Consider the following 22,535-nt stretch of genomic DNA (forward strand, 5'->3'; position numbering starts at 1 on the left):
ACCATATCAAGGAGAGCTTTGTCTGGCTGGACAGAAGAATTGGGCAATTCAAGGACAGGATTTTCTTGTTGTATGTTATGACTATGTTGATTGAAGAGGTCTGGAGTGAAACTGGACAAAGGGAACTGTCTCAACAGAGGCTACCACCAATCACAAAACCACCATGCAGAAACAAACTGAGGGGTGCCATTTTGACCAGAGCATCCTCAAGTGGGACATAAGGGATGCAACATTCTCTTGGGGAAGGAACATTCTGTTTTTGCTGTGTCCAAAGTTAGACCCAGGTACTTCAGATGGTGCAAGAGCAAACTTTAGAAAATTGATTATCTGTGTGTGCTCAAGCGTAAATTAACTGGCACTGGCATTGGTGCCAGTTGCTCTGTTTAAAGCACAGCATAACCAAGAAGAGTTGCTGAGTGGTTGTCCACTCCTGTGACCTGATCTGCATTTAGACATCCTATATTTGATCCAGCTTGCTGTCTGACTCTGCTGTATCCAGATCTCCTGCTATTGACCCTGGCTTGTGTTCTGACTTTCCCTTCTGTCTACTATCTTGTTATCTCTGCTGTCTTTCTGATCATCAGTGTTAATTTTGGCAGCAAATTTCAATTTAGTTTTAGTCTTAGTCTTAGGACTAAAATGGCATTTTAGTTTTAGTCCCATATTAGTCTTCTGCAAGTGTTTTAGTTTTAGTCGTATTTAGTCGACTAAAACTCCAATATATTTTAGTCGACTAAATGTCTTACATTTTAGTCGACTAAAGCTCATTTTAGTCATCTATAATCGAATGGGTGTAGTTCAATTGTAATTTGTAATGCATTATTTAAGCATTTCTCTACAATTTCCAAACTTATTATATACTACTGCTGGTGCTGGAGTGAAAAATCTAATATTCAAAATCTAAATTTTCATTTAGTTTTAATTAAGTCTTTTGACTAAAATGCCATTTTAGTTTTAGTCGTATTTTAGTCTTAAGACTAAAATCCCCTTTTAGTTTTAGTCATATTTTAGTCTTAAGACTAAAATGCCATTATAGTTTTAGTCGTATTTTAGTCATCTGAATTATGTTAGTCGACAAAAACGTTTTAGTCGGTTTTAGTCGACGAAATTAACACTGCTGATCATGACCTTGGCCTGGTCTCTGACCGTGCCCGACCTGCATTTGCACAGATATGGTCTGAGCATTTAGCCTTCTGATCATCCCCTGTGGTACTCCTGGTCCTGTTACCAGTTTTTTTTTTTTTTTAAATAAAGAACACGTCATTCTTATCTGCTCTAACCAATAGTTTTTGCACAGTGCAGCCCTGATCATCCTCTTCTCAGGTCCCCTGCCAAAGTTCCTCCCCCCTGTCGAGTGCCCACCAAAGCAAGCCACTTGCTATGATGGCACTCACGCGGGCTTGCTCCCAAGCCATGCTCTGTCATGCCTATTGCCCCCCTCTTTATGGGGTAAATTTACAAATTTCAAGATGGTTCCAATTAATAGGATTAGGTTGGAGACAATTGAAATACAATGTGGAAATAGATATATGATTTTATATTTTTAGATAGGCTTTAAATAAAAAAAGAGAATTTGAACCAGTACATGCAGCACATTTCACATTCTTTTGTCGTTCAGGAGCCCTGCACCTGACTTTTCTCACAAGCAACAGCAAATCACCTAGTATATTGCTGTATATGCATCCAATAGTAATTTCATGTGCAAACCAAAGATAGCTGTGCACATAGCGGTCCTAGATGCATCCTGTACTGTGCATAAACTGGAGTATCACAGCAAGGCACTTGTTTTCCATAATGAAAATAGACCCAAAGAGGAGTACAAATATATAAACCTTTAACACCTGATTGTGGCATGAGTCACCAGGATCCCACATTTCCTCCTCATCTACCATGTTGAAACACTCCCACCAAGCTGCTCTCTGCTGGTTCTAGGTTGAAGAGTTTACTGCTTTACAGCTGCCAAGTACATACTGTAAGCCTATTGTTAAAAATGTAGCTGTCCAATGAGCTACTGGGTAAAATGTAACATCTACTGTGAGTTAGGGTTGCCACCCCATCCCTTTAAACCAGGACACACATTAATCACACAGGTTCTGTGGCAGATTAGGTAGTAATTAAAGCGTAACTCCACTTTTGTTGAGAAAAAAATCATTCCCCTCTGGGTGATCTCTGTACATTACAAGGGTTTTAGCAAACTTTGTTGTAGATTCCTACCTTTTGTTATTCTGAAGAAATCCCTGTTTGTTCCTCTGTGCCGAGTGGGTCTAATGGGAGTGGTTTCATAAATATCAATCAGCTGTGACAGCTGCAGGGCTCTAATGAGAAAAGCTGCTGGGCCTGCATCCCTTTAGACGTGTTTCCAATTGGGAGTATCTCACCAAAAATGACATTTTTGTTGCAGGGGATGCCAGAAATCTGACTTGTATCTAAGGCAGACTTCTGGGAAAATTGGTGAGCCAATCACACAAGCAGGAAATGATGTTTCTGGGGTGTGGTCAGTATACATTCTGTGTAAAGAACAGCTCCAGGTAGCCATATTGCATTGCATTTTCGGAAAATTACAGTGGCTGCAGATTGAAAAGGAAAGGTCATTTCTAATAACATTCAATTATATGACTTGTGTCGCAATTGTATACGCTATATTGTTTTTTCTTTATTTGCTATTTTTTCCCCCCATGAAAGTGGAGTTACCCCTTTAAACTCACTCAGTGCCTTATGTGCATTATATTAGTCTCAGAACCTGTGTAATTAATATGTGTCCTGGTTTAAAATGATTGTAAACCCACTTAATTGACATTTACCTATAGGTAAGCCTATAATAAGGCTTAACTATAGGTGCTATAAATATCTCCTAAACTTGCACCATTTAGGAGATATTTACAATGCATGCAGCCAATGACGTCATCGGCGCATGCACTCTGAAGGAACGGCCACCCGTGCCATTCCTTCAGAGCCCAGTGCCGTGAACGGTGGCTCCCGCGCGCATGCGCAGGAATGAAGTAATCGCGCCTCCAGCCAATCAGATGGCTGGAGGACGCGTAAAAGGAGGGCGGCCGGACATGTCATCAGCCCTGTCACTGAGCGGGCGGGACTGCAAGGGCTTCATTTTAAGGTATTTTTTTTAAAGTATTTCATAATAAGCTAGTATGCTCTTTAAAGGGATGAGATGGCAACCCTACTGTGAGTGCATGTTAATGACATGCACAGAAACATGGGAAATTGGTGGACACAATATGAAATACACCACCTAGTGCCATTCATATACATTCATCTTCCTTGTAGTAACTGTAGGAGGAATGTTCCACATACTCATATGCAACAGACTCTTTGGAGGGGTGGGGGGCAACTGTGCATAGAAACCAACTAGCTTCCAGGTTTTATTGTCAAAGCTTTTTTGAACAAACTGAGCTTAGAAGATGTTTGGCTACCATGCATAGCTGCTCCAGATTCTGAATGCTTCAGTTTTAATAAATCTCCCCCTTAGTCTCGTGTTGTTAAGGTAGAGTAGGAAAGAAGGTAGCTGAATTGCTGGTAATGAAAATGAAGGCAGCTTTTTACAGGTACATGATCCCATATCACAGCCATATGAAAACAAATTCCACTTGGCAGAAAGCAATGACTTTTAAAGACTCTATCTTGATTCCTCAGACACCAGATCTTCTATTACTGTTATATTGTGTTAACAGAGACCATCTTTTAAATGAAGCTCACTTCTTTAGGTTAGTCTGCTCACAAATACCAGAACACCTCCAAAACTAATTGGTTCTTAAAAAAAGTCAAAATATAAAGGAAGCAGAAGGAGTACCACTCTAATGGTCCAGAAAGTTCCAAGGAATGTTTTATTAATCACTTCCTTCCCACCCACCCACCCACCGTCAAATGACAGCGGAGTGGTGCGGCTCTCGATCTGGGATGACGTTGTCCCAAAACGACCATTTTCGGGTGCACACGAAGGCGCACAGCGTGGCAATCTTGGCTGCGCAGTGTTCCTAGGACATGAAAGGACCCTGATCTCCATAAAGAGCTGATAACGAGTCTCTCTTTACCCATGTGATCGGCTGTGTCCAATCACAGCCGGTCACATGTAAATGCGGAAGTTCCGTTTATCGACGCTCCTTGTCTCACACTGTCAGTGTGTGGCGAGGAGAGCCGATCAGCGGCATCTCCTCAAAGGGATAACCAGGACAGGTAATCAGGGCACTGATCATCAGTGCCACTGATTACAGTAAAGCTCCAGCAGTGCCCATCAGTGACACCAATCAGTGCCCATTAGTAATGCCAGTCAGTGCCTGCTCATCAGTGCTGCCCATCAGTGCCACCTATCAGTGTCACATATCAGTGCCCATCAGTGCAGCATATTAGTGCCACCTCATCAGTGTCCATCAGTGCATTCTATCAGTGCCAAAAAGGGCCGTGTCATCAACACACATCAGTGAAGGAGAAAAATTACTTATTTACAACATTTACTGCCAAAAACAAAGAAACTTTTTTTTTTTTTCCAAATTTTCGCTCTTTTTTCTTTTTTAGAAAAATCAAAAAAATCCAGCAGTGATTAAATAGCACCAAAAGAAAGCTATATTTGTGTGAATAAAATGATAAAAAATGTCATTTGGGTACAGTGTTGTATGATTGCGGAATTGTCATTAAAAGCGTGATAGCGCTGAAAGCTGAAAATTGGCAGGAAGGGGGTGAAAGCGCCCAGTAGGCAAGTGGTTAAATAGTAAATTAAAGAAAGCCAACACATTTTAGGTGTCTGCCCACTCCCTCTTCATCCAGGCTTAGGTGTTGTATAAATGAAATGTTGCTGGACTTGAGAGAAATGCAACAATAGTTAAATAAATTCATTTCTGGCACTGCCAGTGGTCACAAAAAAATACAAAAAGGGCACACAGAGGGCCCCCCCCCCCATCAACAGATGCTAGAAGCATGCATCACATAATGTCCATCTTCCACTATACAGTAAGTTACAGCAGCAGCCTTCCAGAGCACAGAAGCCTTGCAATATTAGAAAAAAATGATATCAATACAGATTGGACATAACAACACTATGGCTTCTCCAGGAGAAAATTGTAGAGGACTTTGATTTGAGGTGTATATGACAATTTATACAGTCAGCCTGTGATAAATATGACTAGATAAATTCACGAGGTAATTATCATCTGACCAGTAGGACTCCTGAGGCTATTCAACTGTCCCCAAACCTACCATCATGATTTTTGTAGGGATTGGATGGACATCCCATGTGATCCTCTGCTCAAAAGAAACTCTACATCAAGCCTGGGACAGGAATAGATTTTTGTGCCCTTTGGTTCAAGATACACTATATTGCCAAAAGTATTGGGACGCCTGCCTTTACACACACATGAACTTTAATGGCATCCCAGTCTTAGTCTGTAGGGTTCAATATTGAGTTGGCCCACCCTTTGCAGCTATAACAGCTCCAACTCTTCTGGGAAGGCCGTCCACAAGGTTTAGGAGTGTGTCTATGGGAATGTTTGACCATTCTTCCAGAAGCACATTTGTGAGGTCAGGCGCTGATTTTGGACGGGAAGGCCTGGCTTGCAGTCTCCTCTCTAATTCATGCCAAAGGTGTTCTCTCGGGTTGAGGTCAGGACTCTGTGCAGGCCAGTCAAGTTCCTCTACCTCAAACTTGCTCATCCATGTCTTTATGGACCTTGCTTTGTGCAAATTGTTCCCACAATGTTGGGAGCATAAAACATAAAATTGTCTTGGTATACTGATGCCTTAAATTCGTTTTGAATAGAGTGGAGAGAGATTGGAACCCCTGTCAGGTGTTACTGGGGTCTATGCCCTCTCTATTGGCCCTGTTTACCATTATCATTGAAAGTGAAAGTAAAAGAAATTACCCACATTTTGGGTTGTCTCCCAAATAGTAATAGAGGGGAAATCTTCCAATGGGTACACTCGTTCTGATGGCTTGGGGGTCCCCAAGGAATTCCCTTGATTTACAGGGATTTCCTCTCACTTCCTTTTTGGCTATGGGACAGGAAGTGAAGGGAAATCTCCGCAATATTTTTGCAAAAGAAGTTCTGTACATTAATGCTATATTGGTACATAGGGGAGCTAGAATTTAGAGGAAAAAAAAGGTGAACAAAGGTGAACTTAGCTTTTGAAAGTTCCCTTCACTGGAACGAAGCGGCCCAGCCATTTCCTTATTTATAACTATGATGTATTTATATCCCTAATTGTAAATAAACCCAATCCTTATTTTAAGAGTTAGTAGTCCTTCATTGGAACCAAGGCACCCCAAACAGAGCACATTTTACAAGCCCCATCTTTCCATCGCATCCTCTTTCCTATTATCCCCCACTGGAAACACCCACTGGCAACTTAAATTCTGGTGGGCAAAACTGGCCCTTCGCTACAAAAAAAACAAATCATACAAATCAAGAGGAATAACATAAAAGAACCATTTAGCTGTAAGCCAACCTGGTCCAGACCTATAAAGTACATGAGCAACAATTTACAGTACATTTATGTGACAGGCCCCTGGTAGTATGTCCATCGTATAAGCTTTCCTTGCTCGGTAACAGAACAATCCAAGATCCTGAAGCTCACCCAGTCACTTGTCAGGACACAGTTTAGGGTGGCGCATAACATCAACTGTTTATTGAAACACCGGCACAAAGCGATATACACTTTAGAACACGTGTTAAACACAAGGCCCGCGGGCTTAATCTGGCCCTCCAGGCCATTTTATGTGGCCCTCGCACCTCGCCTGCAGCTGCAGGAGAGCTCCAGCCCTCCTTTGGTCCTCCTCTAGACCTGGTACTTTCTGCTTTCCAGCTTCTTCCCAGCAGCAGCACAAGGTAAGGGGGGTGCACTGTGATGTAAGGGAGGGGGGAGGACTCAACTTCTGATGGTGGGGAGGCTCTTGATGTCTTATGTAAAAGTAGGGGATACTCTGAACATCTAGTCTTACAGATATAACCTGCCCTTCATGGGGAGGCTATTGATGTATTATGTAAGGGTAGGTGATGCTCTGAACATCTAGTCTTACAGATACAAACTGCCCTTTGTGGGAAGGCTCTTAATGTATTATGTAAGGGTAGGGGATGCTCTGAAAATCTAGTGCTACAGATACAACCTGCCCTTCATGGGGAGGCTCTTGATGTCTTATGTAAGAGTAGGGGATGCTTTGAACATCTTGTCTTACAGATACAACCTGCCCTTCATGGGGAGGCTCTTGATGTATTATGTAAGGGTAGGTGATGCTCTGGACATCTAGTCTTACAGATACAACCGGCCCTTTTGAGGGAAATCATAATACTGATGCGGCCCACGATTAAATTGAGTTTGACACCCCTGCTCTAGAACAATTCGCCCATAATGACACAGGGCAGGGTAAACTGTACATTCAGTAACATGAGACAAGGGTACATTCAAACTTTTTAACAAATTATTCAATTAGTAACTGGGCATGTAGACAGCCTTATCAGCAGGAAGGGCTAATTAACTGGTTACTTAAACCAGCCTAAGTGATCAGACTATTCTGCACCTACAACCCTGAATACAAAGTAATGTACAATACACATTATTATAAGCATAAAACACAACATCTCACAATAGTTCCATACCTGGTTAAAGTGTTCAGAAGATTAATCTCATCTACAAGAGATGCTCAGACAAACAGAAACAATAGGGGTCCCAATAAACAATGGGAGAACAAACCCCAACCCACCTCAAACTATCCGGCAGCAGTCTATGAGACAAACTCCTACAATATTCTAGTAGTCTAAAAAGGTGGAATGATTTTGTCTTCATAGATTTCTTAAGGGATATTGTTGATAAATATTTCTGTCCCAAGTAATGGTGCCTCTCCAATCCAGTCTGCAGGAGGGCCACCATATTCCCTCTGACCATTAAACCTGTACAAGAATAATATTACCTCTTACCCTCCAATGCAGAAGTAAAGCTTTATTGTCCTTATTCAGTGAAGTAACTCAAAGAACGCTCTCAGCATCCATTAAGTAGTTGTCCATCATTAGAGAATGATCTGCTATCTCCACGGGCCATAATCAGTGGGTAGGATACTTGCCCCTAGTCCTCTCCAAAAGCTCCTGTCCTGGCTGGACCTGTCACAATTAGAATACCAGATATGCAGCTGCAAGAAAAAGTATGTGAACCCTTTGGAATGATATGGATTTCTGCACAAATTGGTCATAAAATGTGATTTGATCATCATCTAAGTCCTAACAATAGACAATCACAGTCTGCTTAAACTAATAACACACAAATAATTAAATGTTGCAATGTTTTTATTGAACACATCAAAACCTCACCCCAACTGTGAAGTATGGTGGTGAGGGCATCATGGTTTGGGGCTGCTTTGCTGCGTCAGTGCCTGGACGGATTTCTATCATCGAAGGAAAAATGAATTCCCAAGTTTATTAAGACATTTTGCAGGAGAACTTAAGGCCATCTGTCTACCAGCTGAAGCTCAACAGAAGATGGGTGTTGCAACAGGACAATGACCCAAAGCATAGAAGTAAATCAACAACAGAATGGCTTGAACAGAAGAAAATACGCCTTCTGAAGTGGCTCAGTCAGAGTCCTGACCTCAACCCAATTGAGATGCTGTGGCATGACCTCAAGAAAGCGATTCACACCAGACATCCCAAGAATATTGCTGAACTGAAACAGTTCTGTAAAGAGGAATGGTCAAGAATTACTCCTGACCGTCGTGCACATCTGATCTGCAACTACAGGAAACGTTTGGTTGAAGTTATTGCTGCCAAAGGAGGTTCAACCAGTTATTAAATCCAAGGGTTCACATACTTTTTCCATCTGCACTGTGAATGGTTACATTGTGTGTTCAATAAAAACATGGCAACATTTCATTCTTTGTGTGTTATTAGTTTAAGCAGACTGTGATTGTCTATTGTTGTGACTTAGATGATGATCAGATCACATTTTAAGACCAATTCGTGCAGAAATCCATATAATTCCAAAGGGTTCACATACTTTTTCTTGCAGTTGTATGTGGCATACAATGGGATATTACAAAAAATGATCCTTGCAATGAATGAATGAATTTAAATCTTAAAGTGATTGTAAAGTCTTGTTTAAAGAACATAAAATAAAGAAACATGTTATACTTACCCCCTGTGTGCAGTTAGCTTTATGCAGGGCAGCCCAGTTCCTCCTCTTCTCGGGTCCCTCTTCGCTGCTCTTGGCCCGTCTCTCCCATCGAGTGCCCCCACGCACCTCCAGGATCGCTCTCGCGAACCACCATACTGGTAGGGCGATTCATGGGAACCTGCTGACCTGCAGTCGTAGAAAGGCGGTGGCTGGCCAGCAAGTGGTTAAAGCGGAACTTCACCTGAAAAGGGAAGTTCTGCTTTTACTCCTCTTTACCCCCTCTACTCCTACTTTTCGATGTTCTTATTTTTTTTTTTCTTTTGCGAGCAGGTACCAATTTCTGACAGGTACCCACCCATTCCCACTTCCTTTGCCTGTGGAAGCCGATCCATGATGAATCGGCCAAGGTTGCCCGCCGGGCACCCGCGATCGCTCCCCGTGAAGAGAGAACGGTGGTCTGCTGTTGTAAACACAGCAGACCGTTGTTCTCTCAGGAATCAAAACAGAACTCCTGTGTTCCTCATATTTAGAAACACAGGTCTCTGTATTGATTTCACAAACCCATCCCCCCCACAGTTAGAAAACACCTCATATGCCCACATTTGACCCTTTGATCGCACCTGGGTTAACCCCTTCCCTGCCAGTGTCATTATTACAGTAACAGTGCATATTTTTAGCACTGATTACTGTAGTAATGTCACTGATCCCCCCAAAAGTGTAAAAAATGTCAGTTACGGGTCCGATCTGTCTGCCTCAATGTCACAGTCCCGCTAAAAGTTGCTGATCGCCGCCATTACTAGTAAAAAAAAATGAATTAAAAAAATTACATAAATCTTTCCCCTAAGTTGTAGACGCGATTAACTTTTACGCGTCGCAAACCAATCAAGATACACTTACTGGGATTTTTTTTTACCAAAAATATGTAGCAGAATACAAATTGGCCAAAAATGATAAAAAAACTTAGATTTTTACTATTTTTTTTTTTTGGAATGTTATATAGCAGAAAGTGAAAAATATTGTTTTTTTTTTTCCAGAATTGTTGCTCTATTTGTTTATAGTGCAAAAAATAAAAATCGCACAGGTGATTAAATACCACCAAAAGAAAGCTCTATTTGTGGGAAAAAATGGACATCAATTTTATTTGGGTACAACGTCGCACGACAGCGCAATTGTCGGTTAAAGTAACGCAGTGCCGAATCAGAAAAAATGGCCGGGTCATTAAGGGGGAAAATCTTCCGGTCCAGACGTGGTTAAACAAAGGATGCAAAACTGAACTGCTCTGTTAGCCCAGGTTTGCAGCCCCGAGTTAATAAATCGAATTAGTTTTTACTTAAAACACTTTAAAAATCCTCACCATGGAGGTTACTATGAACATTTAATAGGGCTTAGAATTGTAGATCATTTGACTGATATCTGTGTTGTACAAAATGTCCCCTAACTGGGGTCTGGGTATTGCCATTAGTCAGTGGCGGCCTGTCCATCGGGGGGATGGGGGGGGCAGAGGCGCCGCCCCCCCTATTCATGCGTCCAGCCCCCTAATCTACCTCACGCATGGATTCCAATTTTTTTTTTTTGAAGCACGTGATTAGAGCCAGAGGCTCCAATAGACTCCAAAAAAGGTTTGGCTCGGGGCGAAGAGCACTGTGCCCTGAGCCCACCCAGTTGTGTGACAATAGCGAATAAATATTCCCTATTGCCACACTGATTCTCCTCCTGGCCAATCAGGAAGCGGGTCCTGAGACCTGTTTCCCGATTGGCCGAAAGGAGAAGCCATGCTATTGTCCAAGGAGGAGGAGGGAGGAGACACAGGAGAAGCCGCCGATCCCTGCCCAGGGTGAGTGGGCCGGCGACCGGGGGGGGGGGGGCTTAGGTGTGCGGGCTGGAGCTGATGTGGTCGGGGGGGGTGAATGGTGTGGTGCGCCTGCCGCCCCCCCTTGGCCCATGGAGCACCAGCCGCCACTGCCATTAGTAGTAGCATAAACAAGATTATACATTTTTTTCTGTTTTAATAAAATATAGAATGCATGGCATTCACAATTAAGGAGCCCATCCCAATGGCCTGTCAATTTCTAAACAGTGTCATCTCATATTTACAGTTAATTAATCGAGTCACACTTTTCTGTGTCTTAATATATTTGCAATATGAACAAGACTTACATGTGAAAACACCCCAAGGTAACAATGTACACGGTTCACCTCTACTAAGGAACTGACGTATGTTAGTATTTGTTACGTATAGATGTCATTCTATTAAAGGTTATGCCAGGATAACTGTCAACAAAATTTTTAATTAGCCTATCATTAGAAAGAAAATGCCAATCTTTCTGCATAATTTGTGTAATCCTATTAGCCTGATTGCCATACAGAGTGATCAAACACGTTTTCTAACAATTAAGGTGATAACCATCCTGGTTCAACAACAAATCTCTTGGATTACTTTTTGCACATGGATAATCATTTGTAATTCATTTCTGTTTGAAAAGCCTTATGTAAAGAGATTTCGATTGCACTTCAAAATTGTTATCCTTCTTAAAATTAAGTTTGTTCTGCAGATTTTAACCAGCAAGAATGCCTCAGATCAAGTGCGTATGATGTGACCTCTCCACGTGGAAGATTTTATTTCCTGCTGTATGTTTTCTGTATAATATATGTAGCACCTTCCAAGGTCAGGTGCTGGAAGTGAGGCACATTTTCATTTTTGGCTCTGCTGTTGGAGGTGGAGACATGATTGTGTTTTGCCTACTTTGAGTTCTGCAGCTTCAGGCTTGCCTGTCTCCCCATCTTTCTAGAACTTTCTGAAAACACAGTGAGCACGAGAAGGTAGAGTCTGTGCTAGTTTTGGATACAGCCTCAGCCAATCCCAGGTCGAGAAGAATGACCAGCAGGGAGACGAAAGGTGTATATAAGGCTGAGAGCAGAGAGTAGCAGGGTACTTTGCAAGCAGGAGAGTGACCCAGCATGGAAATGCTGTCAAACATTCTAAGGCATGGGTGTCCAACCTTTTGGCTTCTCTGGGTCACATCGAGTGTGGAGAAATTTTCTCGGGCCGCATATAAAATATATACTATAGTTAAGGTATACAAGTAATAAAATGCCGCCGTGCCCTTCCCACGCGGCCGCACCCCCGCACTAATTTAACACAACTAGAGGATGATCAAATTTAATGGAATCAGTATACGGAGGTTTACTTCTTCTGAGAGATACCAAAGGAACACTCTAACCACCATGACCACTTCAGTGATTTGAAGTGGTCATGGTGGTAGGAGTCAGAAACACTGCACATGCTCACACATCCCCCCCCCCTCCCCTCTGAGGCAGCCTCTGCCTACCGTTAGTTGGAAGCCGCTGTGGCCATGCCCCCGACCCGACTTCCTTCCTCCCCAGCAAAAATAAAATTGTCAGGGGGCAGTGGGCCGCATTGCCTGAGGTTCCGGGCCGCATGTGGCCCCCGGGCCGCAGGTTGGACATGCCTGTTCTAAGGCTTAGGAGGAGACTTAAGAAGTCCTAGATGATTCTAATTCACCAAGAAGCCATAGGATCATCTCTAAAAGTTGCAGGAACACCCAAGGCAACACCCAGAGGGGATCTTCATGTCAGAGTCAAACTGAAGCTGAGAGGAGGCATTCAGATTGCCTGGGTCCCAGTAAGTAGGCCTTAGAGAATTCTCTGGAGAGACACCCCTTCTAGATAGGAATGTTCCAGACTTGCTGTCAGAGCAGAGCCTTAGAGGAAGCCCTCTGTGCTAAAACCTGTTGCTACCTTTTGTACAGAAGATTTTGGCTTACTTTGCTTAACTGGCCAGACAAGGGAGCTTCCACTCTGCGCCAGTTCCACCACCGTTTTGTAAGCTGCCTTTACTTACCTACTAATAAAAATTGGTTGTACATGTTACGCTATGAGCACATGTTTGCTTTATTTCACTGGGATACACTTGGAGGCCATGGTTCCGGGAGATCTGGAGATGTGCTGATTGCCCAGGAGAAGGACTGATTGTGCACTTATTAGAATGCTGAACATGACCTTTGTAATGAGGGTCCATGTTATCCGGTAAGAGGCAGTGTGTCTTTCAGCTTGGTGGTGGCTTTGGGATCTGGATTCTTATCACCTGCTTGACATGTTGATGTGGAGTGTTTGCTAAACACAGTGTGGACTTTCCTTTTGTATGGACTGTCATGCTTTAGATTAGCGCTACACTTTTATTTACCTATATGCTTTTTGATCTGGTGTTACATTTGGATCTGTGGTAGCAGCTTTTCGCCCATTTATCATATATTGTTTACCAATTTACCTAAGCGCAGCAATTATTCTCATTTTATTTTGCTTAACTGTTTAAAGCGGTAGTATCTCGCTTTTTAACACTTTTACCTACAGGTAAGCCTATAATAAGGCTTACCTGTAGGTACAATTAATATCTCCTAAACCGTGCTGGTTAAGGAGATATTTGCAGTGCATGCAGCCGCTCACGCGAGCGGCGCATGCGCTCTGAAGGTCCGGGGGGACCTTCAGTTTTCTTTGCCAGGAGCTTGCTGGAAAATCACTCCCGCGCGCATACGCGGGAGTGACGTCATCGCGGCTCCGGCCAATCACAGCGCCGGAGCCGCCGAACTCGGAAGAGATGCCGAGGGATCATGGCAGCGCCCGCAGCGATGTCTGGGGGTCCGTGTCGGGGGCTTCGTTCTAAGGTAATACATAATGAGCTAGTATGCGATGCATACTAGCTCATTATGCCTTTGTCTTGCAGTTTTTTTTGTTTTGTTTTCGGGTTTACAACCGCTTTAAAGATAGTGTCTTCATTCAAGTTGTTTAGTTCTGGGCATTCCAAAGCTTTTTGTAACCCCTATCCCAGTTTTACAAAACAAATGAAAACAACAACAAAAAAGACACAATCTGCCCGATTACTGTCGGAGGACTGAGCGAGATTTGATGCATCTGGCTGAAAATAAGCTGTGCCTGGCTGCTTGCTCCAATAAGGGATCAGAACCTGGGATCAAATTGCCAGACCAATGCAGCCTGGGTGCTACATTTATATCCAATTATATAATTTTCATCTCTAAAGATGGTTAAATCTAAAAACTATATTTCCTTAAAGCGGAGTTCCACCCTGGGAATACTTTTTTTAATAAAAATACCCCCGGGACAGTCAGGGCTAGTACATTCCACAATGGCTAGCCTCTGATCTGTCCCGGGTTGCACTTACCTTTTAGGAGAAATACTTAGCTTGAAAATGTATTGTCATCTCAGGTGTGGGCAGCTTGAAGCCAGCGCGATCCTCTTCTGTGTCCTCTTCCGTCTTCTTCGGTCCCATGATGCACTGCACCGGCCCCGCCGTCACTTCCGGTGCACGCGCGTCATCCCTCCACAGCTTCTGGGCATGCCCAGAAGCTGTTTAGAAGGGAATGATGCGCGCGCACCGGAACTGACGTCGGAGCCGGTGCAGGTGCATTGATTCCTGGGAGCGATGACGTTCAGCTCCCAGGAATCATTGCAAAGCCAGGAAGTGACGACGGGCCGTGGCCACCGAGGGGAGGAAGAAGGAAGTAAGGTAAGTATATTGTGTTCTATACGAGGTAAGTAAAAAAAAATAAAAAATAGCGATTATCCATTTGTTTTTCAGGTGACCCGGAGCGAGAAGATGGAGGTAAGTATAAATTTAGGGTGGAATTCCACTTTAACATTGCACTTAAAAGCAAATTGCAAATTGGATGGATTTACATTAAAACATTTGAAAAATTTGTTAAGAAGACATGAAGATGTTTTTGGCCACATCATACCCCATGATAAAATGTGGCATTGGTACATTATACTGTGCATTAATATTCCAATGGCTCCTGAAGAAGTGGATTAGATCCAGGAAACGCGTCGAGCCTTGAGATCATCACTTTTGGATATGATACATTATATTGTTACAATGTTTTTTTTTTTTTATAATTCTGTACTGTAATATTATACCACTTTTTATGTGAAATGATGATGCCTTTATAGGATTTTATAAACTTGAACTAATAGAATTTTAATTTTAGATAAAAAATGTTGTGCCTCAAAAGTCCCAATTGACTATTTATAGCTCCTTCAGATGATGCACTGTATTAGGGATGTGGCACTCAAACTCTTTGTAATCCTTTCTGGCATTAATTAAGTAGTTACATCGTTTATAAGGTTGAATAACGACAACCAGTCCATCCAGTTAAACCTATGTGGGTGTGTGTGCTTATGTCAATACAATTTTCCATATCCCTGTATATTGCATTTGCTAAGATGCCATCTAAGAGTTTTTTGAAACTATCAACACTTCCCGCTGACACCATTGATTGTGGAAGGGAGCTCCACATTCATAGCATTATAAAAGTAAAGAAAAGAACCCCATATGCAGTTTAAGGCCGAACCGCTTCTCAATTCATTTTCATTGAGTGGCCGGATACTTTTAAATGTGATATTCATTTTGCAAATATATTAGGACAAAGATTCTACCCACTGACTGTAAATAAAATAATTTTGTGAGGTAAGGTATTGAAATGTATAGGAAAAAAACCAAGGTCAGTCCTGTCCATTAGAAATTAAATTGCAAATTGGCGCAGAAAACTGCGCTGGTACCCCTCATGGACTATAGGAGACAGACCAGGATAGTAAAGTAAAAAACATTTTATTGAATACACATGATAAAAATATCAAATACAAAGCAGGAATACAAATACAATCACAAATGTCCCATAAGGGGCTTTGTTAAAATCAAAGGAGTACCCAGTTTTCTGCGCCAATTTACGCCGACATAAATAAGACACAAAACATTTCGTAAATTGTCAAAACCATTGGAGGGGATTTACCTCCATAAAGTGTAACTAAAGGCAAAACTTTCATTTTGGCTAGAGTAAGGGAGAGTTAAAACCCCTTTTAGTTTGTCTTTTTGCCACCTGTGTCCCATAGAGAAAAAGTCTCTTTACTTCCTGTCCCATAGCCAAAACAGGAAGTAAGGAGAAATCCCTCCAAGGAGAGGAAATCCTGGTCTGTCACCAGAACTACTGTCCCTATTGGAAGATTTTCCCTCTATTACTGTTCTAGTGTCAACAGCAGTGCGGTGCGAATCACTTGCAATGTCTTCCATTGCACCAATGTGAACTGAGCCTCACTTAGCTAATGTAACCCCAGTGTTGACCAGTGTTAATTTTGGCATCAAATTTTGATTTAATTTTAGTTATAGTCTTTTGGCTAAAATTAAATTTTTTAGTCCCATTTTAGTCATCTGCAATTGTTTTAGTTTTAGTCATATTCTAGTCAACTAAAATCTCCAGTACAGTTTAATTGAATAATTTTAGTCAACCAAAATCTAATGTGTTTAATGTAATGCATTATTTAAGCTTTTATTTAGAGTTTCCAAAATCATTATATACGCCTGGAGTAAAAAAAAAAAAAAAATCTAATATGTTATTATTTATGGATTAGGGTTTGAGTTTGAGCAAACTTACAGATACAGATTTAGCCACTCTGGACGGTCTAAAGAGACCTATAATTCTGCACAGTGCTCTGGACAGTGGTCTGTCTGAGGAGGCCTGTAATGTTGCACAGTGCTCTTAAAAGTGGTCTGAGGAGGCCTGTAATGCACACTGCTCTGGACATGGATAGTCTGAAGAGGAGGTCTTTAATGCATTGCACACAGTGCTATGGATGTTGGTCTGAGGAGGCTTGTAATGCACACAGTGCGCTGGACGGTGGTCTGAGAAGGCCTGTAATGCTGCACAGTGATCGGAGAAGGTGGTCTGAGAAGGCCTGTAATGCTGCACAGTGGTGGTCTGAGAGGTCTGTATTGCTGAACAGTGGTGGTCTGAGAGGCCTGTAATGGTGTAATGGTGCACAGTGCTCTTGATGGTGTAATGCTGCACAGTGCTCAGAGAAGGTGGTCTGAGAAGGCCTGTAATGCTGCACAGTGCTCTGAGATGGTGGTTTGAGACGCCTGTAATGCTGCACAGTGGTGGTCTGAGAGGCCTGTAATGCTGCACAGTGGTGGTCTGAGAGGCCTGTAATGCTGCACAGTGCTCTGGATGGAGGTATGAGAGCGGCCTAAAATGCTGCACAGTGCTTTGGATGGTGGTCTAAAGGGAGGCCTGTAATGCACACACAGAGCTCTGGGATGGTGGTCTGACTCTGAGAGGCCTGCAAAGCTGCACAGAGCTGGATGGTGGTCTCAGGTCTGAGGGATGGCCTGTAATGCACAGTGCTCTGGATGTCGGCGGTCAGAGGAGGCCTGTAATGCACAGTTGCACACACAATGGTCTGGGATGGTGGTCTGACTCTGTGAGACCTGTAATGCTGCACAGTGCAGGATGGTGGCCTTACTGTAGGTCTGAGGGATGGCCTGTAATGCACAGTGCTCTGGATGCTGGAGGCCAGAGGAGGCCTGTAATGCACACACAGTGCTCTGGACAGATGGTGATCTGAGGGGAGGCCTCAGGCCTGTAATTGTAATGTACACACTTACATTCCTCTTTGCTCTGGATGGTCCGTCCTCATCGTGAGTTGGTCTCTCTTCGGGAGGCCTGTAATGCACAGTGCTGCTCTGGACAGTCGTATGAGGACTTGAAGGCCTGTAATGCTGGCTGCACAGCCTGCTAACTGCTGCTAAACGAAGCTACGGACTCGAGTGGCTTGCTTGCTAGGAGCGGAAGAAGGCGAAGCTCCGTGGAAACCGGAAGTTCTTAAGGGTAACGTCCCTGCCTCACATTTTGGTTGCATTATAGTTTGTTAATGAAAGCGGAATTGACTTTTGTCATAGTTTTCATCAGTGGACGAAAATGTGGTGTACTTTTCATTTAGTTTTCGTCATCGTAAAAAAGGCCGCTGACGAAAATTTTGTCGAAAATTTTTAGTTGACGAAATTAACACTGGTAATGATGGAGAGGGGCAAAGAAGTATGCCGTGCAGGCACCTGACGTCCTCCTTATCAACTGATGAATGACATCATTGGTTGTTAGGATGCCAGCAGCTAGAAGGTTATAATGGTGCACAATGAAAACATTTGGCTTTGGTTAACTAAAAAACAGGCTTCATCCACTCACTGGCTTGTTTACAATTTTTGGGAAATTTTTAGGCATTTTGTCAAGACACCCCTGAAGAATCCTGAGGTCACCCCAGGGATACCTGGGCACCCTGGTTGAGAAGGCTGCTCTAGGTAACGTTTTACACTAAAATTGGAATGAATGCTGGTGGTATAAAAAGGATTTTTGCAGCACTGTTACTTAAGGTAAGCCTGTTTAAAAGTTCACTTTAAGTAAAAAAAAAAAAAAGAATTTGCAGGTAAAACATAAATTGCATTTATTGTTTTTTTTTTTAAACTGTAGCGTGCAAAGCATTGCATCCGTGAATGATTGCGGGTACAATGTCAGGCTCCTACCCGTACCTCTATATGGGCAGACAGTTATTTTTCAAGTTTCTCATCTGCAGGAAGTGTTAGTGAACTACAAAGGGTTCTGATCAGTGCCCTGGTAGTTCATTAGGAACTACAAGCCATCTGCTGCAGTGGAAGAAGGGAGTTGTAGTGTATTAATTTGCAGATCTCATGAATGAATGGTGCAGCTGTGCGGGCAGAGCCCCTGTAAAGCTGCGCCATTTTTAAAAATGTGACAGTAACTGCAGGGAGAAGAACCCCTGCTCGCTGTCACAGGAAAGGAGGGGTGAGCACGGTAAGGTGGGGGGTGCTGAACATGTTACTGTACATGTTCCACCCTAAATATGGAGGTAACATGTTCAGAAGGTGAACTTATCCTTTAACCTTCCTAGCGGTATTCCCGAGTGTGGCTCTGTGTCAATATTCAGTGCCAAAAGCGGTAACCCCCGAGCCACACACGGGATTACCCCAGAATGATACTAACCTTCCCTGCGTGCGATCCCCCCCCCCCTCCCGTCCTCCCCAGCCTTCCTCCAGCCATCCTCCCGCTATCCTTGTGCTGTGTGTTCGGCTGATGCCGGCACCTTCTTCCGGTTCTCTTCCCTGTGAGCGCTGCGTCGCAGGGGGGTGGAACCGGCGGGAGATTAAAAAAAATTAAAATGATATGATACAGTGTAATCTGTTAGGAATACAACTTTGTATCATGCCATTTTACCTAGAGGCTTTTCCAGTGGCCAGCCTGTACTTTTTGCGGTATTTTGTGCCTGGAAAATTGATAACGTCCATGGCGTCCAAAAAGCATTCTTTTAGCGCAAAAACTCTTTTGGACGAACTGGAAAACAGCGACGGTGAATCGGAAATATTTGAAGATTTGAGCGATAGCGATTCATGGGAAAATTTGTCATCAGGTACTAAAAGTGACAACAGCGACGATTCTGCGACTGAGCTCAGCAATATGAGAACTTGGAGCTCTATTGAATGCGGTACGGATCAGGCAACGCCCCCAAGATTCCCATTTACTGGAGCACCTGGTATGAAAGTTGACGTTGACTATGACAACTCCTTGGCATACCTACATTATTTCTGATTGATGAGGTTATTGAAAAAATAGTTCCAAAGAGCAACAATGTGCTACACATCGGAAGTTTGCAAGATGCAGAAAGTGGGAACCACGGACCAAAGATGTCATTTGGAAACTTCTGGGCCTAATAATTCTTCAGGGAGTGGTGGGGAAACCCCAGCAGAAATGGTATTGGACAACCAAATACATTACTTGCCACTCCATTCTTTGGCATGGTCATGTCAGACTACAGATTCTCCCTCATAATGAAATATCTCCACTTCGAAAACAATGAAGAATTTGATGAAATTTATTATATTATAATTTATGATTTTGTGTTTAAAAACTTTATCCTACCCGGGATGTCTACTAGACTCTTGTTTGGACAGATGTAAGTGAGTTATTCCTAAGAATTACAGGCCTAAAATATAAAACAACAAATTTCCATGCAAAACAATGTACCGCTTTTAGCACAAAAATTCTTACATAATCAGACCGCCAGGGAGGTTAAGCTCCATAATAGATGTAATATTGTATGGTCATAAGAAAAATCTGAATAATGCATGCCATAAAACCGTTCCTGCTACAGTCTATTCATGACATTTTGTATAAAGGAACGCAGTTTGTATTTTTTTAATGAAATGTTCTAGCCTTACCAAGAAATTTGGAGTTCACAATGTTGTCGTCATTCAGTAAGGGTGTAAATATGACATCCAAGGAGTCGTGAAGCCCTGGGCATGGGGAAAAGATGATAAAATTGATGGGGCTGGAGTAGACTGCAAGCGCCTCAGACCTGTCACATACATTATACTTCACTTACTTGTTACAGCAAGCAGCACACAGGTCTCTCTCTCGCTGAGAACCTCATTGGCATAGCGCTGCTGATTTTCCAGTAGATTTTTCACTTGTCCACTTTCATCCGCTAACTCTACATCACCTGCAAAATTCACATGTGAGACACAAAGTAAACTTGTAATACAGTCCTATACACTGACAGTTGTGCTCCAAGGTCCAGTGGCGCTGGTGCTCCATGGGATGGGGGGGGCGACAGACGGACGGCACCAGGCCGCACACCATAACCATACTTCCCCTCCCCTAACGAGCCACAAGCCACCTGGGAGACACACCAAACATGTGGAAGAAGGTGCTCTGGTCAGATGAAACCAAAATCGAACTTTTTGGCAACAATGCAAAACGTTATGTTTGGTGTAAAAGCAACACAGCTCATCACCCTGAACACACCATCCCCACTATCAAACATGGTGGTGGCAGCATCATGGTTTGGGCCTGCTTTTCTTCAGCAGGGACAGGGAAGATGGTTAAAATGGATGGGAAGATGGATGGAGCCAAATACAGGACCATTCTGGAAGAAAACCTGATGGAGTCTGCAAAAGACCTGAGACTGGGACGGAGATTTGTCTTCCAACAAGACAATGATCCAAAACATAAAGCAAAATCTACAATGGAATGGTTCACAAATAAACATATCCAGGTGTTAGAATGGCCAAGTCAAAGTCCAGACCTGAATCCTATCGAGAATCTGTTGAAAGAACTGAAAACTGCTGTTCACAAATGCTCTCCATCCAACCTCACTGAGCTAGAGCTGTTTTGCAAGGAGGAATGGGCAAAAATTTCAGTCTCTCGATGTGCAAAACTGATAGAGACATACCCCAAGCGACTTACAGCTGTAATCGCAGAAAAAGGTGGCGCTACAAAGTATTAACTTAAGGGGGCTGAATAAGTTTGCATGCCCAATTTTTGTTTAAAAAGTTTAAAAAATATCCAATAAATTTCGTTCCACTTCATGATTGTGTCCCACTTGTTGTTGATTCTTCACAAAAAAATACAGTTTTATATCTTTATGTTTGAAGCCTGAAATGTGGCAAAAGGTCGAAAAGTTCAAGGGGGCCTAATACGTTCGCAAGGCACTGTAATTCTCCTTAAGGGGGTGTGACAGGGGGTGTGCCTACCTTCTTTTCCTAATAGGTGTCCCTCGTTCCCAGCTCAAAAAGTTGGAAGGTATGTTGTCGCTGTGGGGCCCTGTTGTTCCTAGGGAGGCCTATTGTTGCTGGTGGGGGGAATCTATTGTTGCTGTGGGCACCTATTGTTCCTAGGGAGGCCTATTATTGCTGGTAGAGGATATATTGTTGCTATGGGGGTCTTATGTTGCTGGGAAGAATCTACTGTTGAGGGAGGAGTCTATTATTGCTGGGTGTTGGGGAGCCTATTAATGCTGTCTGCTGTGATATCTATTGTTGCCGGTGGTGGATCTATTGTTGCTGGGGAGGTTTTTTGTTGTGTGGGGTCTATTGTTGCAGGGGAGGGTCTATAGTTGCTCCATTTTACTGCTTTTTTTCCCCTATCACTAACAAATTACTTAGCATCACAAAATTATACTTCGTTCTGTATTCTCTGAAAGGTCAGAACTGGGTGGTGGGTTTAGGGTGGACCCAAATGACGGTACTTAGAGGTGGTTAGGGGGAGGAGATGAGAGGTGATTCGGGGAGAAGGTGAGAGGTGACTTTGGGAGAAGATGAGAGGTGACTCGGGGAGACGATGAGAGGTGACTCGGGGAGAAGATGAGAGGTGACTCGGGGAGAAGAAGAGGCGACTCGGGGAGAAGAAGAGAGGTGACTTGGGGAGAAGATGAGAGGTGACTTGGGGAGAAGATGAGCGGTGACTCGGGGAGAAGATGAGAGGCGACTCGGGGAGAAGATGAGAGGTGACTCGGGGAGAAGATGAGAGGTGACTCGGGGAGAAGATGAGAGGTGACTCGGGGAGAAGATGAGAGGTGACTCGGGGAGAAGATGAGAGGTGACTCGGGGAGAAGATGAGAGGCGACTTGGGGAGAAGATGAGAGGCGACTTGGGGAGAAGATGAGAGGCGACTCGGGGAGAAGATGAGAGGTGACTCGGGGAGAAGATGAGCGGTGACTCGGGGAGAAGATGAGAGGTGACTCTGAAGGAGGGAGTGCCTGCACCGATTCTCTGCAGGGGC

General features: G+C 43.2%; 1 protein-coding gene across 2 annotated transcripts in view; it reads right to left on the reverse strand.

Annotated features, from left to right (window-relative positions):
- The window catches only part of LOC309567643 (uncharacterized protein CXorf65-like), a 40,036-nt gene that overhangs the window by 12,671 nt on the left and 4,830 nt on the right, over positions 1-22,535 (reverse strand). For both annotated transcript variants that reach the window (XM_082273058.1, XM_082273057.1), the window contains 2 exons: positions 20,359-20,475; positions 20,195-20,269 (listed from right to left, as the gene is read on the reverse strand). In XM_082273058.1, coding sequence (XP_082129184.1) covers positions 20,195-20,269; positions 20,359-20,475 — 192 coding nt within the window. The remainder of the gene's footprint in view (positions 1-20,194; positions 20,270-20,358; positions 20,476-22,535) is intronic.

The sequence above is a fragment of the Pelophylax lessonae genome (assembly GCF_965119305.1).
Source record: "Pelophylax lessonae genome assembly, chromosome: 12".
NCBI lineage: Eukaryota > Metazoa > Chordata > Amphibia > Anura > Ranidae > Pelophylax > Pelophylax lessonae.